This window comes from Muscardinus avellanarius (assembly GCF_963383645.1).
Source record: "Muscardinus avellanarius genome assembly, chromosome: 17".
Lineage (NCBI taxonomy): Eukaryota > Metazoa > Chordata > Mammalia > Rodentia > Gliridae > Muscardinus > Muscardinus avellanarius.
Genome location: NC_137803.1, coordinates 7519202 through 7543405, shown reverse-complemented (window position 1 = coordinate 7543405; position 24204 = coordinate 7519202). Strand labels below are relative to the sequence as shown.

The following is a 24204-nucleotide window of genomic DNA, read 5'->3' as shown; positions in this document are numbered from 1 at the left end:
ATGCTGGGATTACAAGCATGCGCCACCACGCCCGGCGTAAATTACTATTTTAAAGTAATCCGAATATAGTAAAATTCAGTCTAAATAATACATTACACCGGGAGGATCGCACAGGTTTGAAGCCAGCAGCACTGGCTTAAGAGACCCTGTTTCCAAATAAAAAAGTATAAAAATAGGTCTGGGAGTTTAACCCATAGGTAGAAGGGTTTCCAGGAACCCCAGTACCATCAAAAAATTAAAATAATAATAATAATATACTATATGAATACATTTCTTTCTTCTTTTATTCTTCCTTCTTATCTTTGGAGGACACTGAGGACTGAGCCCCACCGTTTTATTTTGAAATAGGATCTTGCCAAACTATTGACCATGGGCTGGCCTTAAACCTGTGACTTCCCACCTCTGTCTCCCAAGTACTGGGACTACAGATGAATAAATTCTTAAGTAACTCAGAGCCTTTAATTCGCAAATCAGTTACCTCTGGGACAACATTATAGATAAAATATAGCTGCCTGCGATAAATGCAGGAACATCTTTTTAGCCCATTATGTCAGATCATCGCATATAAAGAACACCTATAAAAATGAATAGGACTCATATAACATTGCTGAGTTTAAGTTTTTGTAGGTGTCTTATATATACAGGATGAAGGGACATAATGGATTAGACAGGAATTTGTATGTCGTGTACATGTGTGCACATGCTCGTAAACAGACACCCTACATGCATGCAGCGCCCAGCAGAACGGGGTGCAGTGGCTCCCCGTGCTCAGCGCGCTCCTGAGCCTTGCGTCATCGGCGGTCTCCCCAAAGCTCTTCCCACGTTTGCTGCTCTCTATAAGCTTATCAGCACTTCAGTCCCATCGGATCGTTTAGAAATGCAAATTGCTAGTCATGTCTTATTTAGAACAGCTTAAGGAATACATGTTCAACATATTTGTTTTCCACTGATAGCATGTTTTTATAATCCAAGAAATGCAATCAGTGTTGAAGAATAACAGTGAGCGTAGGTGCATCCATTTCTGAGCATTAACTCTGAGTTTAAGGACCCGTCAACTGCGTATCTTTATAAAACTCAAAGAGCCTCCCACGTTTCTTCCTATTAGTCCACAGGAGGTTTGACTGTGTGATGCCAGTGGTGCTATGACGATGGCAAACAGGGGCTTGACTTACTTTACATTCTGTGTTCTCATAGAGGCAGTTTCTCAGGAGCTGCATGGCAATGCTTAGCTCTTTAATAAAACCATCCTCCTGTTGAAACAACAAGTTGAAAACGTAAATGCAGCGGCGCAGTGCACTTTGTTGTGTGGTAGCTCTCTCCTCCCCACCGTGGGTCTCAACGCGATGCAGCCGCACTCTCCCCACGCCTGGCACCGTAACTCTGAGGGAATGGACACGCTAACGATCTCTGAGAGATGACCGTATCTCAAGAAGCGCATCCACCACGAAAAAGCTATTTCTGTTCTATCAAGCATGGAGGAACTCGGGTATAAAACAGCCTCCATGCTCCATCTCAATAAAGTGAAGCGGCCTCTGACCGGCTTTCAATCATCTCAGGTGTCGGCTGACTTTGCCAATGATTAAGGAAGGGCTTTGGGCTAGTGAAGAAGACAGAGAAGAGGGAAGAAGCTGGCGAACATCATGAGGACCCTGTGCCAATTAAATTCTAAAGTAAGGCTGCCGATTTTCTTACTGGTTATTTCATAGAGTGTTGCTAGAATGATCTCACTCACACACACAGGAATATTCGTGCATTTTATACTCAGACACATTTATCTTGTAAATAAGTCTGAGGGGGATCTCTTATTGATCACAACTATCATTAACCGTAGTTATTATCCAATAACTACATTATTTTGTGTTTACATCAACATGCAAATTAAACATAAGTTAAACATCCAATGCTAGAAGACCCACTCAGAAATCATGGAAGGAAATAGAGATTAACAGCGGAGCTCTGAAATCCGCAAACGTGGTGCCACATTCTAGCTTCCATGCCAGGCGGGTGACCGTCACGAGTGTCGTCTACAAAATAATAACTGAGAGGTCTGGATAGTGCACAACATGTAATAAACTATAGTTGCTATAGATCTCACTTCCTAGAGGACTTATGCTTACTTTGAGAGACTATTTTTGTAGTATAAGAACTTACCTGATATAGTATGTACATGTAAATATCTCCAAATACTTATAATAACAAAAGTACATCATATATATTTATCTCATCTAAAGACCTTCAAGTTAGAATTAAGGGGGGAAAAAGCCAACAACCTCCTAATGCAGAAATGTCAGTAGTTTATCTGACTCCGCCTTTCTTCTAAAGGAGATGCTCATTTCAACCGTGTGCTCACCCGTAGGCACAAGGACACAGGGGAGACAGTCACCATGAGCTTCATTCCTGGATCCCAGAGTTCAGAATTAGGAGTTACCTTTTTTTTCAGCGCGGCTTTCCCAGGCCTCAGAGAATCTAAGTTCAGCTGTGCACTGATATGCTTTATCTGATCCATGCAGTTGTCTATGAGATCAGCTGAAAGACAAATTTTACAAGAGTCAAAAGGATATTCATTTCCAAATAAATTAAAATCACATGTAATCAGATTCTCAAAGTCATATTTTGGACCCAATTTGTTTTAGTGTTTTCGGAGAGAGAAGAAAAATAAAGCAGAAAGAAAAATGCAAAAGAACTAAAATGCTGAAGCCCACTTGTCTTCGGTTCTTAGTTAGGCAGCCCACAAATCTAACTTGTATTTTGAAGCTTGCATAATTTTCTTGGGAGTAAATAACAACTGGGATTAGTGAATGTTCTGTTGCTGTTATTCTGTGTTCCTTGATATCCAGATGGGAAATTTCAACACTTTTAGAGAGGAAATTTATATGAAAACTATAGGAGCATCTGATGCCCACCCAAACTATGGGTTTTGGGCTTATTTGGGGATTTTTTAGGTAGGCAGAATATACCTGGAGGATGCTAATATTTTCTTACCATGAAATCAAGTAATGACTGTGTCACTTTTATTAGCTTTTCTAATATTTACATAGATTCTCTAGAGTAAAATCACTACATGTTAAACAAAATAATTACATGAGTATTTTTATTTTAAAGATAATGAATGCTTACTATGTTTCTATTTGAAAAAAATATCTAAAAGAAATGTGTTTACTTCTGTGTGTATTTATTGTTTTTGTTTTCCTGATACAGATTATACCATAAACTCTATCATTTCAGTCCAAAACAATTAAAATGAACAAGCAGCTGACTGTAACAATCGGCAGGGGCTGCACAGCGGCTGCTGGGCCGCACGAGTCACCTTTCAAAGCGTGTTCCTGTGCTCTTCTGCTGACGGCCAGAAGGGACATCAAGGCGTTTGCGGCAACTCTCCTCAGGGCATCTTTGGGGGGTTTCCCTTCATAGCACTGCAGAGAACACAGATCAAACTGCCTTTAGGGAAAACTTAATCTAGAGCAGAACTGCTGCGAGTAAAAGACATGTTCTACCTAAAAGGTATTGCTAGCTTTCACCTGCTGTGTCAAATTCACTGGAATCTGGTAAATCATTAGTTTTTGAGAATGCTCTATGTGGATAAGCCTATGTAAGCAACTCATAATGTGGAAAAGATCTACCATCATTCCCAAAGACTCATAATCTACAGAAAAAAAACCCTTTATTTTAGTATTAATGTACAGAAAATCCACATACTTGCTCAAGCTCACCAGATATGTATATATGTAACTTAGAAAACAGGTCCTTGGAAAACTACTCCCATTAAATTGCCATCAAATTCCTCCTTTCTCCTTCTGGGGACACTTTCCCCTCCCTCCATTTCCACTGGACATGTCCTGTATCTTGAATGACTTGGTTCTGACCACCTTTCACTCTTATGGTAACGGGTACTTGTTACATGATGTATCGTCCCCTCCGCCCTCCTCCCTCCCTTCTTTTGGTAATAGATATTGAATCCAGATACATTTCACCTTTGAGCTACATTCTGGCCCTATTTTCTGCTTTGAAACAGGGTTTTACTAGATTGCCATGCACTGGCCCTGAGCCTGTGATCCTCCTAGCTCAGTCCTCTAAACACTGGGATTACAAGTGTGCTCTACCACTTTCAGTTTATATAATGTAGTTTCAAACAGTCTTAAAACTATTTACTCCTATAAGATAGAAAGTCACTTACTGTTGTGAAAATATGAATATTTTCGTATGTTTTCTATCCACACTTGAATTTATAAGTTAGAAAATTTTTCATTACCAAAAATTTTAACATGTATAAAATGTTTTTTAAAAAAGCAGAATAACAAGCCCCTATATTCTTTCTCATTCAAAAATGTTTGGCTTAAGATTATAAAGTAGATATTAGTATCATACAATCTATGTAACTACAAAATGATTCTGGTGCCTAACAATCTTTTTTTGGTGCTGGGGATTGTACACAGGGGGTTTTACCACTGGGCTACACTCTGGCCCTGTTTTATTTTGAAACAGGGTCTTGCTCAGTGAGTGCATACTGACCTCAAAACAGTGATCCTCCTGTCTCAGTCTCCTAAAGTACTAGGATTACAGGTGTGTGCCACCACATCCTGATCCTAACAAAATTAACAGCAATTTCTTGTTATCAACTAATGCCAAATTCAAATTCAGACTTTCTCTCTTGTCTTGGCCGTGCCTTCCTGCAGTTGGTTTACTAGAAATAAGTCCAGGAAGTCCTGGCATCATCTGCAGTTACATTTCCTAGCTGAACGCACCGCCTCCTACCCTGTGGTCACCATGGACATCTGACTTGCTATTGTTCCCCCCACATTACTGGACTGTCCACTAATCATTTCAAGGGGTTCATAAATTCTAGTTTAAGACTCAATAAATTCTCATTTGGTTTATAAAATTTAACTTTTCTTGCTTTATAGATTTATAATTTATAATTTTATAATCAAATAATTTTATAATTTTATAATCAAATTTATACTTTTCCTCCTATCAGTAAGTAATTTTCAAAATGATCTGGCTTTACAGTATCATTACTACAACTAAGCTTATGATTATATAATTTTACATAAATTACAGTACAGCTTAATTTCCTAGATGCAGCTCTACCTCTAGTTCTTGACTGGCCGATGTTTGTAAGCACAAAGCTGGAGGAGAAGCCTACACCGTAGAGTCTCCCAGCTTTACTACCAGGCCAAGGAGTCCATTTAGCATTTCTTAGGCCACTGCCTCCAACCAGGCAGGGCCCTATTTGGCCAATGGTTTAGACTTTAAATGTCCAGTCCTAGAGACACTTGGTAAAGATGGTGTCAAGTATAAACATGAAGATGAAGGGGAATAAAAAATAGGGAAATAGCACAGGATGATGAATACACGTAGTGCATGACTGTTACAGCTACCTGTGAAAATCTTAATTTGTCTGTAAAGGTAATCTTCACCATTAATAGGAAAACTGCTCTAAGATAGCTATTCTAATTGCATGTATTAGGGATTTGAGAAAAATCAAATTGATTCCATTTTTAAATGCTAACTACCCACTGTATGAAGCAATTTAGGGGACAAAAACAGGTAAGATTTCTAACGAAACAGTTATATGAAACAACGTGTTATGTCTTTTTAATTCCCCTTGAGATCCCATCAGCATGAATAAAAACGGGGCAACACGCATGTGCGTACATGGATCAAAAGTCTAGAACTAGAAAGCACTTTGATGAAACCAGAAAGCAGTCAGATGAGGCTCAGGTATCCTGAATTCTAAGTTGGGAAGAAATATGAGGAATAGATGAAATTTACTTAAATTTTATGGTCTTGTCAGATTAATACCTTCTATAAATTAAATGATCTATGGTATTCTAGGTCAAGCTTCTGGGTTCACTCTCCAGTACAAAGAAAAAAATTTCAGACAAAACCCATTACATACAGAGATTTTAATTAATCTAATCATGTATGTGCATTTGTAAAGGAAGCCTACTGAGAATCTATAAAGCAAGAAAAGTTAAATTTTATTAAGTAAAATGAATTCAATACTTTATGGACCAAGGATAACAAATAAGTTGACAGAATATTCAAATTCTTAAACTACCTTTAAATGATTTTATGTAAAAAATCATATATATTTATGATGGGTGTGTATAATTTTAATATGTATCCCCTGTGGTACTATGCTATAAAGCAGTCATCTATAATATATACTGCCAAGAAATTCTAATTGAACTTTGAATATAATGATTTATTAGGAGGATGGAGAATTTAAAAGGAAGCTGAAACTTAGCATTAATGTAACAAAATCTCATTTTGCCTTTGAAGAACCCAGTCATAAGAGGTTAAGTGATTTGCTTAAGGTCACATATCTAATACTTTTTGAGCATGGTTTTACAGAAAATTTAAATATACCTTTGAAGGACATCAATTTTAGAATACTGTACAATTTTTTCTGAAAATTTAAATACTATAGTTTACTTTGGTATCCCAGCACTTGTCCAACCATAGCCTATAGAACATGGTTTGACACACAGATACATAGAGCATATATGAGAATGTGTTGCTGTTCAGTGTATTCTAACAATACACACACACACACACACACACACACATACACACACATATATGTATATTCTAATAATACAGTAACACACACACACACACACACACACACACACACACACAAAGTTTCTAAGGCTAGTTGCAAATCTGTGCTCGGTCTTGGCCTCCCAAGGACTGAGATTACAGGCATGGGCCACCACATCTGGCTATAATAATATTTTAGTTCACATATTCTCTTTCTATATGGCAAAGAAAACCACTGTCTGTATCTTAACAGGACCACGAGTTATTGCCTGCATTACAATAGGTACACATTTTCCCAAAAGTGAACCATACCTCTCTTCAACTGTTTTAACCTTGCCTGTGCCCTTCCAACTAACAAATGCTAACTATCCATGTTTACTATTTACCAGAACAAGAATATGCTTTATTAGGAAACATGACTTAAGTAATTAGTTAATATATCCATATTCACATAGTATGCTTTGTATCTTTTATTTATTTATTTTTTGTTGGTACTGGAGATGGAACCCAAGGGCATTCTACCTCTGAGCTACACCCTCAGCCCTACTTTTTAAATTCTTTACTTTGAAACAGGGTCTCACTGAGTTGCAGAAAGCCTAAATAGATGAGGCTGTCCTTGAACTATGACCCTCCTGTCTCAGCCTCCCAAATGCTGTGATTACCTGTCCTTGAACTATGACCCTCCTGTCTCAGCCTCCCAAATGCTGTGATTACCTGCATACCCTTCTACCTCAGGGCTACACTCCCAGACCTATTTTATATTTTTATTTGGAAACAGGGTCTCTTAAGGCCAGCGTGGCTGGCTTTGAACCTGCGCAATCCTCCTGCCTCCGCCTCCCAAGCGGGGATTACAAGCGTGCGCCACCACGCCCGGCTGCTTTGTATCTTTTATAATATAGAAGAAATGGAGAGGGAAATTGGCTAGTCATAGGGAAAGTCAAGATATTCTGTGGCTGTAGAACATCATTTTCTTTGGACAAGAAAGTAACATCAAAAGATCATAAACAATTTTTATGATAAATAATATTACAAAATATTAGAGAAGAATATGGGCAAAGTTCCTCTGGCATGGAGTGTTTCCTACATACCCTACTGTAAGCTGGCTCATCACCCTACAAAGATACACATTATCCGAGTCTAATCATGGCCTCCTTGAAACACGGCACCTCTGACAATGGGACAGAGTTGGGGTGGAGCCATCCCTGGCCTGGCCTGGTTGGAGTCTTGACCTTTCACCATGCCCACAGAGTAGGCTGCAGGAGCCAGGCAGCTGCAAGAAGCCAAGTTTCCCAGTGCTGTCTGCCATTTTGGCCCATGCAGGGGAGGAAGAGGCCATGCTGTTCTCACAGTGCCCTCCTCTGAGGGAAGCCATTTCAATTCCCCCGAGAGGAAAGCATGCTTACAAAAGCAAGGCCCTTTCTGCAGGGGAAAAAAAAAGCCAGAAAACTAACAATCAGACTGGACTGAGGGGTGGGAAAGTTTCAAAAGGTATGAATTTGAGTTTTCTTGCTTACATTTTCCTTTGAGATGTAAACGCAGCTCAGTCAATCACGGGAGAATCAAGCCTGTGGCTCTGACTGGGAAGAAGCACAGGGCCTACAGAGCGTTTGCTTTCAACTAAAGCTGCACGGATGAGAGTGAGGCAGAGGCCGGAGGGGGAGGACTCTCCTCCCAGAGGCCTGCTGCTGGAGGCACCTAGGAAAGCGGGAGGCTGCGCCTCAGGCCGCTTCACTCTGCCGGAAAGGCGCGGGGTCCTGTGGGCGGGAGCCCGGGCCGCCCTCCACAGGAGAAGCCCAGCAGGGCCAAAGCTGGGGATCAAAATGTACGAACGTTCCAGAAATGTCTTCATGACCATTACTCTCACAGGCCTTAAGGGAGCCAAATTCTACACAGCAAAGGCGCGGCGCAGACCAGCATTCAGAGCAAACTGCGGCCAGGTGACCTGGAGACAGCACTGCTCAGGGCACATTCTACTGCTTTTCTACTTTTTGGAGAGAAGACAAAATAAATCATAAAACTATATGACTTGAAAAAAGGAGGATTTGTAATATTAAAAACTTAGTAATGTCCTATTTGTAAGAAAAAAAGGAAATAATACTTCTATTTTGTTTAAATGGTCATAATCAGGATTAATTACTTTAATTCAAATGACTGGAAAAAAAACTTTTAACAACTTTTTAGCAAGATTGAAACTAAATTCATTTAAACACCAAATGGTATTTAGGAAAATCAGGAAATCACATACCTGAAGAATTACTTCATTGAGTTGTTCTGGAGATTTCTGATTGTCCTGGGTTTTATCAAGAAGTGATGCCATTGTTGGGCCGTGGTATAAGCGTGTTTTGTCTTTATCCTGGAGACGCTGCTTTGCGTCCTCAGTCAGCAGAACAGACAGGAAGTGCAGGCTGGCAGTGCACAGGGGAGGACACTGGATGGACCAGCCTATGCATCTGCAGATCCCATCTAGGAGGGAGAAGCGCTACACATGTCAATGCCCAAGAGCAGCTTCAGAACTAAAGAGGAAGCCAATCAGACGCATCTGAGAAATCAGGCTATAGCTTTCCTACTGATAATGACAAAAAGCCATCAATAGTTCAAGTATTATAAGTATGGTATATAAAATTAAACAGTTACGAGACAATGCATGGAGTCCAGAAGTCTACTCAATTTTCATTGTATGGGTTGTTCATTCTATGAGAGAGTAAACATATACATCTATGTGTGTGTGCGTGTGTGTGTGTGTATGCTTATGAACACACATATACGTGATATTTACCATGGCTTAAAATAAGAGGACTACATGTAGATCAGTATTTCCTTTGAGCTCTCCTGGCATATACAAGTCTTAAATTTTTTAACATTTTAATTTCCACTTCAGTACTAAGTTAAAAATAAAGTAAGTCTTACTATACTCTTGGTCATGTAAAGTACCACCTTATAAGATTAAACCTATTTTTCTGTTTTAAAAAAATCAAGGAAGACTCAGTACACAGTGTTGGCAGCATGTACAAATGCAGGTTTCACAGTACTTCACAAAGTACATGAGTGGTTATGACCTTACTTGTAAATACAGTAGAGGGTGGAAAGAAAGAGCAAGCCAAATTCAAAATCAACACCCAATCAAGCATTATTAGTTTCTTGTTGTGATTACTGATTTAGTATTGAGCTGATAATTTTGTTTCATCTTTATATTATTTTTAATTTATGCTTACATAACTGTAAAAATTTCTATGTAGATTTAAGCTTATACAAATTTGAGTAATATAAAAATGGAGCTAGCAGAAGAGTTTTATAAAAATGTTCACTTAATATTGTCCTACTATTAGTCAAGTTTAAGAACAGATTGCTATAGGTAACATATATTCCAGAGTAACCATAAGATATTAAATGTATGTAGGCACATGGGAAGAAAACTGATTTAAAAAATAACACCATGGCAAGGAATATTGAAGATCATTATTAGTTATGTTTTTATTAGCATTACTATTATCAAGCCTGCCTATGTAGTAAATTGTTTTTGATTGGTACCATTATTTTATGAAACTGTATTTCGTAGGAAGGTTTGAATTTCACGTTTTCATCTTATCAACAGGGTAGTTGAGTAAACAGACTTAAGTCAAGGGTCAGCAACCTTCTTAGGTAAAGAGACAGATGGTAAATATTTCATGCTTCCCACTTTCACTGCCTTTGTTGCAACTGTTCATCTCAACTACTGAAGCCAGAACAGAGTCATAGGCCATACATAAATGAATGAGTGTGCCTGTGTTCCAATAAAACTTTATTTAGTAAAATGGGTAGTGGGACAGACTGAACTAGCTGGCTCTGGTGCCTAAAGTAAGAAGCATTTTGCTTTACATTGTTGGTGACGTGGGTGGTAAACTAAAATTCTCTAAAGTGGATACATCCAAGTGGGTGTAGAAGAAGAATCCCAATCTCTTTCCATTTCCATCTCTTTTAACAAAATAAAAATCTACCACACAGATAATTTACCGATTATGTTAGACTAAGAGTTCCTATACCTAGAAAACAGATAATTCTGTTTCTAATTGAACACATATTCCCTTATAATTCTTATTTCAAAATTACCACTCCATGTCACATGCTTAAGGAATGACCATATGATGAAATAAATGTTTAAAAATCAATAAAATGAATTAGTGGATAACCTGGAAACACAGTACTCACTCTTGGATATATTTAAATAGTTATTAAAAAGGGTAACACAAGCCAGGTGTGGTGGTGCACACCCGGGAGGCTAAGCAGGAGGAACACAAGTTCAAAGCTAGCCTCATCAACTTAGCAAGACCCTCTGCGACTTAGTGAGACCATGTTTCTAAATAAAAAATAAAATCGGGTTGAGGGTATAACTTGGAGGTAGAATGCCTCTAGGTTCCATCTTCAGTACCACAAGGCAAAAAAAGTGTAATATAAATGTTAATTACAAACATTTACATGAACAAAAGTTTTCTTTCTATACTATATTTAGAAGAGATGACTGGAAAAAAATTAAAGACTAGTTATTTAAAAGTACATTTTAGTGGGTAACTCTTACACAGAAAAAATAAAAATAATGTACTCTTGGCATTTCTGTGATGTAAAAAAAAATCTTGATGTCGTGAAAACAGATGAGATTTTTATTATAACCTCCATGTTTTCATTTAGACAAGATGCTACATATGCAAATTTACCTGTACACAGTGCATGCATGTCAGAAAAGAGACTGGTTTCTAAACCAACAAAAACAAAGCTTGAGCGATTTTTTTTTTTTTTTTTTTTTTTGGTACTAGGGATTGAACCCAGGGTATTGTACCTCTGAGCTACACCCCTGTGTAGACTTCCTGTCTCGGCCTCCCCAATACTGGGATCACAAGTGTGTGCCATTGTTTTATAATCTTATATGGAGTCGTGCGATGTGTTTCAGTTTTTGTAAGTATATTTTTGGAGAGATACTAAGAAGACTGCAAATACCTCAAAGCAATTGTTCTGGTATGTCTTTCGTATGCTATCCCATAATTACTTAATTTTAGACAATTTCGTTTTCTAATTATGAATAAGGATCTTCTAAATTTTACTAGCAGAAAGACCCTGAAGCCTGGGAGTGTGTTTTTACCCACTGCTGATGCCCAGTGCTTGGCCAGCGCGGCCGTGATGGAAGGGAGAGAGACGGCACTGGCTTTCCTCAGCAGCATGGTCAGCAGATCAAACAGGTGTGTCCACGTGTTATAAAAGGCTGGCGTTAACTCGATGTCTACAAAATAAATCAAAACATTTCCAGTTACGCAGAAGCAAGAGAGCATCCAAAATACAAAACTCATCGCACTTTATTACACTTAAATGAAAACAAATATAATTCAGTGTTATCTAAACACTTCTTTTCAATTGTCTTCTCTCTTTTTCTCCTTAAGGATGTCTCCCCTTCACTTTCCTACAGAAAAAGACACACTCACCAATCCTTCCCTTAATAAAGCACACTACACGTCAAGCAGAAAGTGTGACAAACTGAATGTAAACCACATATCAGGCACATTATTAAAACTATCGCTGTCTGCTACCTCTGTAAAAGCAAGTTTTATCCCATCTGTTCATTTCCTCTAGTAGTTCTGTGCAAGAGTAAAAAGAGAAATATAATGTGCCAAAGTCAAGGCAGAAGAAAGAAGAATTTCTTCAAAGAATGAAGAAGAGTGTTATCCCACAAAGAAAACTATGACACAAATGCAGATTCTGCAGTTTACCTAATGATAGCCAATTAATCTTCTGGATTCATTCATTAATACATTTCCCCATCTCTGTACCTGGTAAATGGACACTGCACAGGGTGCCTGTCTTAGGAATATCTTTGACCACCCCAGCAGCAGTATCTGTCACACTTAACTACAACTGAGAGCTTCCAGCTAGGAGTTCTTTAGCACCCATAAAATACTTTGAAATAGCATTTTCTTTTGTAATTTAGATTATAGCAGTCTTGGGAAGTCTTAATTGTTTTGTCATTATTGACTTTTGAAGGAGTCTTTTTAGACATGTTTCTTATTACAATTTCTACAAAATTTTTATTACACAGATATACTGTATATCTGTTTATGTACTATGTATATATGCAAAAATTAGGTATAAAATTACTCTTTTTATTGGATACAGACTTAAGAGTGGGAAAATACTTAAACTGAAAAATAAATTTAAAATATAAAAAGCTACTAACATTCATCTTATTACTGAACTTGCTGAATAATTTTAAATGTAATCCCGGCATTTGGGAGGCTGAGACAGGAAGATTCTTGTTTGCAGACAGCCTCAGCTACTTAGTGAGGCCCTTTGCAACTCAGTGAAACCCTGTTTTGAAATAAAGAATAAAAAATAGGGCTGGAGGTGTGGCTCGGAGATAGAATGCCTCTGGGTTCTATTCTCAATACCACAAAAAAGAAATTAATTTATTTACTTTAATGCATTATAATATATCAAACTATATAAATAATATAATTCAGTATTATAATAGCAGTATCATTTTTATAAAATCATTCAAAACTGTTAGTTTTTCAGAAAAAAACTAAAAACTAATGTACGTGATGTACATTCATAAACATACCAAAGTGAATCACTAAGCCAAACATGAGAAAAAGGGAGGGGGAGGGAATGGGGTGGGAATTGGAGGAGGGCTAAACGAGTGATGTGCGCATGTATGCCTCCACCATTGTGTACCTCATTAAGATGCATGACTACAATGCACTGATAAAAAATATTTCAAAAAACAATTTTAATCAACATTTAACTTTTGCTATATATGAAAATAACTTTTAACTTAACTAGCTGCTAGATGTACATCAAGACACTGTCATTTTTTTTCCTTTCAGTATGTGATATAATTAATTAATTTCGGTATGTGATATATACTACTTTTATTTAATTTTCAAAGACCCAGTCACATGCAAAAAGTAAGAGGATCAGTAATAAGTATCTATGAGGCAGCCAACAGCAGCCGAAATACTCAAACCACTGCTTGGCAGAGGTAAAGAAACAAAACTGATCAAAAGTCCTCCCCTCGCAGCCATCTGTTCACCACAGTCTTGTGGCACTCATGTTGCATGTACACTGGGCATCTGCCATGAACACAATGCCAATCTTTCTCAGAGGCACGCCCAGGAAAACCCAACACAGGAAGCTAAATATTAAGTAACAACACTTGATCATGCAGACGTGCGCTTCGGAGGCCCACTGGCCATTTTAATAACTCTGACTTTTTGGCCCCACCCCTTCTCTTAAGAATCAGCGTCTGTCCTAGGGGAGCGGGTTGGTAACACCTTGGGATTTACAGTCTAACCTAATAAGCTTAGCTGTGCTATCACTGCCACTTGTGGAATTTGCAGGGACGGAGACACTGCTCCTCAAGCCCTGGGATCATCTTTAAACGCAAGACATGCTGACGACTGGCTTTGCTGGGGACCATACCACTCTTCATTTCCCAGATCTAAAACCAAGCCAAGTCATGCAATTCAAAAGATTAAATAAGAATGAACTGAAGCCGGGCGTGGTGGCTCACATTTGTAATCCCAGCATTCCGGAGGCTGAGACAGGAGGATCGTGGTTCGAAGACAGCCTCAGCTACTTAGTGAGGCCCTTTGCAACTCAGTGAGACCCTGCTTTAAAATAAAGAGTAAAATATAGGGCTGGGGGTGTAGCTCAGAGGTAGAGTGCCCCTGGGTTCCATCCCCAGTACCACACACACAAAAAAAAAGTAAGAATAAACTGAGAGGCAAAAAAATTATCAAACGATCAATTCCTTCATCAAACAATTTATTTTATTTTGGTAAAAAATCTTACATTGTTTTAATTTCTTCTACTACTAAGCAGTGCTTAATTTTCATAACAGAATATTTTCTAATAATTTAAGCCTTTAGGAATTTTTTATATTATATGCTAAATTGGCTTATTCCTGTTATTATGAATGTCTTAGTAGTTCATTTTGCCTCACCCAGTTTTCAAGAATAATTAACACTCAGACCTCACTGTGCCTCTAACATGACATAGAGAGTTGTGCCTTCCTTTCAAAAGCAGCACAGGGAAGATCCTTTATTGTACAATATACTTCTTAAGTGGTCTCCTGAAATCACTTAAAACCATCCAAACTATAAAACACATCATGAAAGCCTTCCAAAATCCTATCAAAACACAACCCCAAAAGTAACCTTGAAGAGAATATCGGAAGCAGAGTAAGACTTTTTTTTAGCCTCCATATTATTTGCTCCCAACCTTAATTTAAACAAATACATAAATAAACCTTACCTAACACATCTTTGATGCAAAGGGTGAGCACCCCCATGACATTATCAGTAAGAGGTTGCAGAACCTCATCCTGTGTCACAAGGTTCGGATCAACCAATAAACAGGACTGCAGAAGCCTGGACAGAGAGGACAAGTACTCCAGGAGAAAGGAAGCCTGCGTGTAGAAGAAAATAAAATATATCAAAACCTATCACATGGCAAGCCCATCTCACTGGAACGGTAGTCTGCTATTTCTATAAATTATATACTATGTTTTTATATTACATATTTTCTATAAATTCTTCTGATAAATTGCTTCTTTATAAGAAATTAACAAAATGGTAATAAAATATTAATCATAACTTTTGCAGCTCTGAAATTAACAGATAGTGAGCAAGGCATTATTTCTCTCGTAAGTATGACATTAATGGAAACATTAGCACTATCAACTATCATACCACCAAACAAAGCAGTATTTCAAAATTAAACTTTGGATTCCACTTAGAGAAAATCATTCTATCTTAAAAGCAGTTATGTTGTGGAACTAATATTCTAGAAGAAGCACAAGTAAGATCCCAAAGTCATAAGGCACAGTATTTTGTAAAGAAAAAAAGATTACAAAAATACTCAAAGTATACAAACAGAAAAGATGCTAGCCTAATAGCCCAGTTATTGCTACAAATAAAATGCAAATGTGTTCTATTTTTGCCCTTGACTCTATTCTTTAGCATAAAAACTCTATTCTTATGTATGAGAAAAGAATGAAACCTCAAGTATTATCAACATAACTTTACCCGGCAAAAGTACTTGTTTAACAAATAATCCTCTGGATATTTGTTAATATCCAGAATAAGCTGTGATGTTCCGCTCATCGACTATCCTCAGGCACTGAGATATGCTATATAACTGAACATTATAGGGATGTGCTAAAATCCGCTTCTCTCTTTGTATTCTGCCCCCCAAAAGGCACACACTTTGCTATCACCTTATTCAGGAACAGTTCTGCACTTGGGGAGGGGCACATGACTGTATAGTACAGTCTGTCTCAGAGGATCACACAATCATTTCCCATTCCTCTTTCTCCTGATGAGAATGTCCTCCCTTTATCTAGTTTGTTAACTTATTTTTACATAAAAGGGCACTTGGCTGTATACTTCACAAACTCCAGAACAGTTTGTAAAATTTAATTTGCTTATTGCTGTGAAGTCTTTTTGATCCCTTCAGATTCTACACTGCTAAAGTTATACCAAGTCTGACCTCTGGATGTAGGAAGTACGACCATAAATGCACAGTGAAGATGAGAGCCAAAAGAGCTGCTCGATAAACAGCTGAATTGTTAATGAATCCTTAGTCGATTATCATATTTAAGATTAAGTAAAATACTGATCTAGTAGTTCATAAGTAACTTTCTGTGTATGACACTCTTCAAAACAACCGCACAAAAGCCTGCCAGCCACACATTTCAACATCCCTGTGCTTTCAGCTCCACTCAGAGCTCTGCCCACACACTCTTTCCCATACAGCACGGCTTGTTGCCTCCTTCATCGGGTCTCTGTTCTGATATCACCTCTGTGAGGTCTTTCTCTTTTGTCAATTACTTTTATTGGTACATTGTAATTGTGCGTCATGCTGAGGGTCAGAGTGACGGGAACGTCCAAGCACACAGCACTTGGGGTGTTTCCCTCCAGATCCCACCACCTGCTCGCCCTCCCCATCGATGCCACTGAGACTGGCACTGATGATATTATGTATGTACATAGCATTATCTGAACTGTTTCCTTCACCAAGTCTCCTCCCCCCCACACACCAACCTCACTTCATCCCCTTCAGCTAATTTCTGGAATCATTCTTAATTTATGTAAAGTCTCTTTTCTTTCCCTATTTCTCCCTAGATTCTAGTATGAGAGAAAAACATACAACCCTTCATATTCTAAGACAGGCTGATCTCAGAATAATATTCACTAGTTCCATCCATTTTCCTGCAAATGACATCACTTTGCTCTTTTTGTAAACTGAGTAAAATTCCATTCTGTTCAGCAAAGAAAACCACCAAGAATCAGAAGAGAGTGTCTACAAAATTAAAGATGTTTGTCGGCTATTCCTCTGGAAGAGGACTAATATATAGAATATACAAAGCCCGAAGAGAAAGAAAATGGTGACTGTGGGACACAGCGCATCTCAGTAGCTGTAACAAACAAAAATCACATACTGAGAAGACAGCTCCTTGACAAAAAAAAAAAAAAACAAAGCAGCGAAGCTATTTACAAACAAAAACAAAAATGGCAACCATGGAGGAAAAAAATTTAATACTCAGAACTCAAGACCCACAGCAAAGAACCTGAGCGCATGACTGACCTGGTGTGGCAGCCTGTGCCATCTCGGGCCACCAGCCCAAATCGCGACTGCCGGCTCCGCAGCCCCAAGAAATTCCGGCAAGAAAACCAAGGGCTTGAGGTGCAGAAAGCGGAGGCAGACCACCAGCATCTTACGTAACCAGCACCCTGCTTCAGGGATGGAGAAAAAGATCCCAAAGCCGGTGCACTCACCAGAAGCCAGCACCCACAAAGGCACGCCTTGCCCTCAGAGACCCGGGCCTCAGGACAGTAAGGCAACTGTGCTTCCCAGCAGGTGACTAGCCAGAGCAGCTGCAGGGACCTTGGCAGGCTAAGATCTGGCGGCCCACCCCTGAGGTGATCGGGTTAGAACCTACAGAGACACAGGAAAGGCCCATAGTGCCCAGGGTGCAGTGCCCACACAGGGTCACAAGGAGCCATTCCGAGATTGCTGGACACCCTCTACCAGTGCGGGTAGGAAGGCACAGGCCCAGGGTTGCAAAGCACAGAGCCCAGGACCAGAAGGTGCAGAGCCCAAGGCTAAAAGGAACAGAGCACAGGGCGGGAAAATGCAGAACCCTGCACCTACATGGAACTCGTTTACAGTGACACCTGCCGCCCTGATACCCGGGCTCAAGGTGCTCAGAGGTGAGGCAGGGCCTTGGTCACTCTTAAGTCGGCCCAAAAGTTGATATTGGAACATACTCCAGAATCCTCTACAGTGAGCAGACATTCCTATCCGGCCCTGCATGTGTAAATTAGCAGTACTGCTGGTTTTTCCTTTCTCACTTTCTCACTGTCACTAATTTTTTGTTGCTATTGGTTTTTCAGCTTTGATTTACTCTTAAAATTATTAGCGCTGGACGTGGTGGCGCACGCTTGTAATTCCTGCGCTTGGGAGGCAGAGGCAGGAGGATCGAGGCCAGCCGCGCTGGTTTAAGAGACCCTGTTTCAAAAATACAGAAAATAGGTCTGGGAGTGTAGCCCAGAGGTAGAAGGGCTTCCAGGAACCCCAGTACCACCAAAAAAAAAAAAAAATTATTAGTTTCTGTTGATTGTTTTGTTATATTATGCATGTTTATTTGCTTCCTCCCCCATTCCTTTGACAAACTTCCTCCCTTTATCCTATCTACTCTCTCTCAAAACTTTTTTCCCTTACCGTATCTCCTTGTTTTATATACAAGCTATTCCATATCTCCATACCTAAACATGCTATACCAACAACACGAATCTTACTATATCACTGTCTCTCATTCTCAGCCAGACATTACCTTATTATACTTAAATTCGTACTCAACTTAATCATATCTACTTTACCTTATTCTTGTACCCATCACCCCAGCTCTTCCCCCCTCACCTAACACTCAACATTGAAAAAAACACTACTTATCCTTGCATGAACCTTCTGACACTCCTAAATCCCCACTGCTAAGACTGGATCAGACAGGTTATCCACAGACTCACACAGAAAAAGAAAGGAGGTGCCAAGACAACAGAAGGATAAACCTGAGAAATCTGAATATATGAGAACAAGGAATAGGGGGGAAATAAGGGAAATCACGAATACTGACCTACAAGAAATGCAAGAAGGAGAGAGAATTCCAAATCCTGCTTTTCAATATTATAAAAGCCCTCATAGTAAGTGTATAGGAAATAAAAGAGGAATTTGAGGCGTTAAGAATCAGAAAGAGGCCTGGAATAAAATGAAAGAGTCAATAAATGAAATGAAGACAGCAACAGAAATAAATTCTGGAAGATGAGTTGAAATGGAAAACAATATACTGTTAAAAGACAGTTCATTCAAAACTGAAAGCACAGTCGACAGTATACAGAAGACATCAGAACAACAGAACCAAAACATCCAACAACCACAGGACAATATGAAACATCCTAACTTATGGATAAAAGGCATTGAAGAAAGGATAGAGGCACAGACCAAGGATATCCATAATCTCTTCTGAGAAATAATTTCAGAGAATTTCCCGAAAATGGAAAGAGACTTGGACATCCATATGCAGGAGACATAAAGAACACTCTTAGGACTAGATCAAAGAAGGACCTTCCCACTTAGGACTAGATCAAAGAAGGACCTTCCCACACAACGTAATAATCAGTGACCAGCATAAAGCTAAGAAAAGAGTCTCAAAAGCAGTGAGAGCAAAACAACAGGTGACATTCAGGGGCAAAACAATAAAAATCACTCTAGACTTTACAATGCAAGTCATGAATGCCCAGAGACTAGTATGATGTAATCCAGATACTAGAATAAAACAACTTTCAACCAAACTGCTTTATCCAACAAGGTTATTATTCAAAATTGATAGAGAAATAAAATTGTTTCAAGATAAGCAGAACCTCAAAAAAAATTCATGAATACTATGCCAGCACTAGAGAAAATACTTAAAAAATAAATCATAAAGAAGAAATAAAAGCAAATTTCAGCATCAAAGAAGAGATAAATTCCATCAGTCGGGTAATTAAACAAAGAAGAAATAACATTATATCAAACAGAATATAGAACACAAAATGACAGGAAACAAAAATCATATCTCAATAATAACACTGAATATCAAAGGACTTAACTTACCAATTAAAAGACACAGACTGGCAATGTGGACTAAAAATCATAATCCAATTATTTGCTGCTTGCAAGAAACTCACCTTACAGCCAAAGATATTCATAGACTAAAAGAGAAAGGATGGAAAAAGATATGTCATGCTAACAGAGACCAACTCGGTGAGAACTGGTTCCAAAATAAAGAATAAAAAATAGGGCAGGGGGTGCAGCTTGGAAGTCAAATGCCCCTGGGTTTCATCCTCAGACCCACAAAAAATGAATAAATAAATAAATAAATAAATAAATAAATAAATAAATAAATTTAAAACAAAGAAAGATTGAAGAAGACTTTGGAAGATGGAAAGATCTCTTTGCTCATGGATAGTCAGATAAATATCATCAAAATGGCCATTCTGCCAAAAGTGATCTACAGATTCAATGCAATTCCTATTAAATACCAACAACACTCTTCTTAGACCTAGAAAAATCAGTCATAAATTACATATGAAGAAAGAAACGACCCAGAATCACCAAAGAAATTCTCAGCAATAAGAACTATGCAGGAGGCATCACAATCCCTGAATTCAAATTTTACTACAGAGCAACAGTAGTTAAAACAGCACAGCATTGGCACAATAACAGGCACACAGACCAATGGAAAAGAACAGAAGACACAGAAACAAACCCACACACTTTAGTCAAATGATCTTTGAAAAAGGGGCCAAATTCATACCCTGGAGAAAAGACAGCCTTTTCAAAAAGTGGTGCTGGGAGAACTGGCTATCCATTTGTAGAAAGATGGAACTAATGCCTTTTCTCTCACCATACACAGGAATCAACTCAAGATGGATCAAAGTCCTGGAAATCAGACCAGAGACTGTGAAGCTATTAGAGGAGGGCATAGGCTCAACACTATAACATATAAGCACAGGCAGTAACTTCCTCAACAAGACCTCCAAAGCACAGGAAATTATAACAAGAATTAACAAGTAGAATGACATTAAACTAAACAGATTTGCTCATCAAAGAAAACCATCAAGAATCTAAAGAGAAAGCCTACAGAATGGGAAGATCTTTACCAACTACCACTCTGATAGAGGGCTAATATCCAGAATATACAAAAAGCTCAAAAGACTCTACTCTAGCAAAATAAACAATCCAATTAAGAAATGGGCAAATGAACTGAATAGACACTTCACAAAAGAAGAGATACAAATGACCAATAGATACATGAAAATATGTTCAACATCACTGGCCATCAGGGAGATGCAAATCAAAACTATACTGAGATTCCATCTAACACCAGTCAGAGTGGCAAGCATAAAGAAGTCAAATAATAGCAAATGCTGGTGAAGATGTGGGAAAATAGAAACTTTTTTACACTGCTATTGGGAGTGCAAACTAGTTCAGCTGGTATGGAGATCACTGTGGATAGTCCTTAGAAAAATGGAAATGGAGCCGGATGTGGTGGCACATGCTTATAATCCCAGCATTCGGGAGGCTGAGACTGGAGGATTGCAGTTCATGAGGCCCTCTGCAACTCAGTGAGATCCGGTTTCAAAATAAGGAATAAAAAATAGGGCAGGGGGTATAGCTCGGAGGTTGAATGTCCCTAGGTTCCATCCCCAGACCCGCAAAAAAAAAAAAAAAAAAAAAAAAAAAAAAAAGGATCCACCATATGATTCGGCTATACCACTCCTAGGTATCTTTCCAAAGGGGTTGAAATCTGAGAACTAGTACAAAATATACACACCCATTTTCACAGCAGCACAATTCGTAATAACCAAAATATGGAAACAACCTAGTTCTCCATCAACAGATAAATGGATTGCAAAATTATGGGAAATACACACAACGGAATTCTACTCAGCAATAAAGAAGAATGAAATCATGCCATTCATAAGAAGATGGAAAGACCTGGAGAACATTATGTTAAGTGAGATCAGCCAAGCACAGAAAGAGAATGAACATATGTTTTCTCTAATGTGCTCAAGCTAGGGAGCATTAGAGATACCAGAGGGACTCCAGATAATGGAGGGGAAACCGCAGCAAAGCCAGAATGAAGGGGAGGGGAGGAAGAAGGCTGAGGTTAATTAATGGAAAAGCAACATTTGAATATGTGTATACATGTGAATACGACATTGTTAAACTGGACACTCAGTATCGGGAGGGAGGAAAAAGGGGAAGTGGAGTGGGGGGCACCAAGTACTGTGTGAATAGATGCCATTGTCAACATGATCCACATTATGATATGTGCTCCAATAAAAAAATAGAATATACAAAGAACTTAGAAAACCTAACATTTAAACAACAAATAACCCAATTAAAAATGGGCAACTGAATTAACACATACTTCTCAAGAGCAGAAACACAATGGCCATTAAGTATAAGAAAAAATGTTCAACATGATTAGCAATCAGGGAAATGTAAATCAAAACTATAAGTGAGATTTCACTTAACTCTAGTTAGATGGCAATCAAGAAATACTGTTAAAGGGCCTGTAAATTAGTGCAGCTGCTATGGATATCTGCGTGGCGTTTCCTCAGAAAAGTGGGAATGGATCTAGCCCAGAATCCAGCTACACCACTCCTGGGTATCTTTCCAAAGGAACTGAAATTAGAGTATCATAATGATACATGCATATCGTTTATGGCAGCATAATTCACAGTAACCAAATCATGGAATCAACCTAGGTGTTCATCAACAGATGAATGGATTATAAAATTATGGGATACAAACACAATAGAATTCTATTCAAAAATACAGAAAAATTAATCATTTCAGGAAAATGAATGGACCTGAAGAATACTGTGTTAAGTGAGATCAGCCATTCACAGAAAGTGAGAGGCTCTAAGTTTTCTCTCATATGTGAAAGCTAGGGAGTAATAAAAATACAAAAAAAAATTAGATAAAGAAGAATAAACTCCAGTGCAGTGATGGAGGGGATCGCAGGGGAAGAGGAAGAAAGTGTAAAGGATAATTATTGAAGGAAACTCTGCCCCTGTGGACACACCTTTTGACCCATCCTCATGTATTTTTTCCACGCCATGCGTCACCATCTGGTCTAATACTTTCAATTCTATTTCTTGCTTACTGTCCATACCTAGGAATATAGGCTCCATGTATGCAGAGATGTTTGTGTGTTTTGTTTACATAAGTATCATTAGCATCTAGAACAGAATTTGGTAGAGCAGAGGCTAGAAAGTGAGTGAACTAGTCCAATGGAAGAGGCACGCAACCTACATAAGGCACGCGTGCAGCGGCCAAGACTGTGCTCCAGCACCTGCCTGCATGCGTTGGAATCCCTGTTCTGCCCTCTACTGGGTGAGGGCTCCCTAATCAGCTGCCCACTTCATTGCACCTCAGCTGCTTCCTTTATAACACAATGGCATTAATAGCACTTCTTAAACCTGTTTGTTACTGCTATTATTTATTCGTTGTGTAAGTTCTGAGTGACACCTGCCATGAGACAGGCCCTCGGCTAGACATTCAGACACAGTAGCATCCACCAGCGGCCATGGCTGAGTGTGCCCCTCTGGCCTCATCAGCCCCTCGGCTCAGCTCCGCCACTCTGGCCTCCTAGCTGATCTCAGGGGCCTTGCCATGTCCAAGGACCAGCTTCCTCGCTTACTTCAAGTCACAATCCATTGTCTGAAAGGCCTTCCGGAGAGTACACGTGTGCAACAGGCCCCTCCCAACGCCAACACCGCTTCCTGTCCCCTGCTCCAGTTTTTCTTCTGCGATGGCTATCACCATCAGACATACATGGATTTGCTTATCTGCTCTGTCAATGTGATGGTTGGGGTGGGGGATGTCTTTGTCTTCTCTACAGAGGGAAGATCCAGGTATACAGAAGGTACTCAGTAAGACTTGTTGAATGAATAAACAGAAGAATTATGCCATCATCATGCTAAGAAATACATTCCAATGAAAACACTGAACTGTCTCAGAGCTGATGTGCAGATGTGCAGCTGATATGCACTCCTAAGCTTCGCAGCAGACTCTTCCCTCTACAGAGAACTCCCAGAACACCTCTCAATGCAAATGATGCTGGTCTAGCTCACCTACAGTTCATTAAGAAACCTGGGAGCTCATATTAAAATTTGATTTTAAAATAAAATTTCAATTAGTAATAACTACACAAAAAACTGCTAAGCATATCTTGCATATAAATCTACCTATATGCAAGAACTTAAAAACCATATATATCTGTGAAGAAAAAATTATAAATTTATTCTTCTTAGGTTGGGTTTTAAAAATACACACAATTTAGCCAGCAAGTATTTTAACAACTTTAATTTAGGAGAAAATAACTGGTATAAGAGAGAGAGAGATAGCCTAAGATCATAAAGGTTGATGGGCCAAATTCCTGAACCTATTGGCCAATCACTTCCTTCCCAGAAAAGAAACAAAACAAAACTCTTACTTAGTACCCTCCTGGGCATTTCCACCAGCTCAATATTTTTATCCAATGCAGCCCAATTTCACTGAGGCTACCTCGGCCCCCCAGGTCAA

The 24204-nt window shown here is 38.8% G+C and overlaps 1 protein-coding gene across 1 annotated transcript in view; it reads right to left on the bottom strand.

The window, feature by feature from the left end:
• The window catches only part of RTTN (rotatin), a gene marked incomplete at both ends in the record, with an annotated part of 159775 nt that overhangs the window by 18024 nt on the left and 117547 nt on the right, over nucleotides 1-24204 (bottom strand). Inside the window, 6 exons of the mRNA XM_080714663.1 lie at nucleotides 1173-1250; nucleotides 2429-2526; nucleotides 3308-3413; nucleotides 8792-9009; nucleotides 11657-11794; nucleotides 14821-14974. Coding sequence (XP_080570789.1) covers nucleotides 1173-1250; nucleotides 2429-2526; nucleotides 3308-3413; nucleotides 8792-9009; nucleotides 11657-11794; nucleotides 14821-14974 — 792 coding nt within the window. The remainder of the gene's footprint in view (nucleotides 1-1172; nucleotides 1251-2428; nucleotides 2527-3307; nucleotides 3414-8791; nucleotides 9010-11656; nucleotides 11795-14820; nucleotides 14975-24204) is intronic.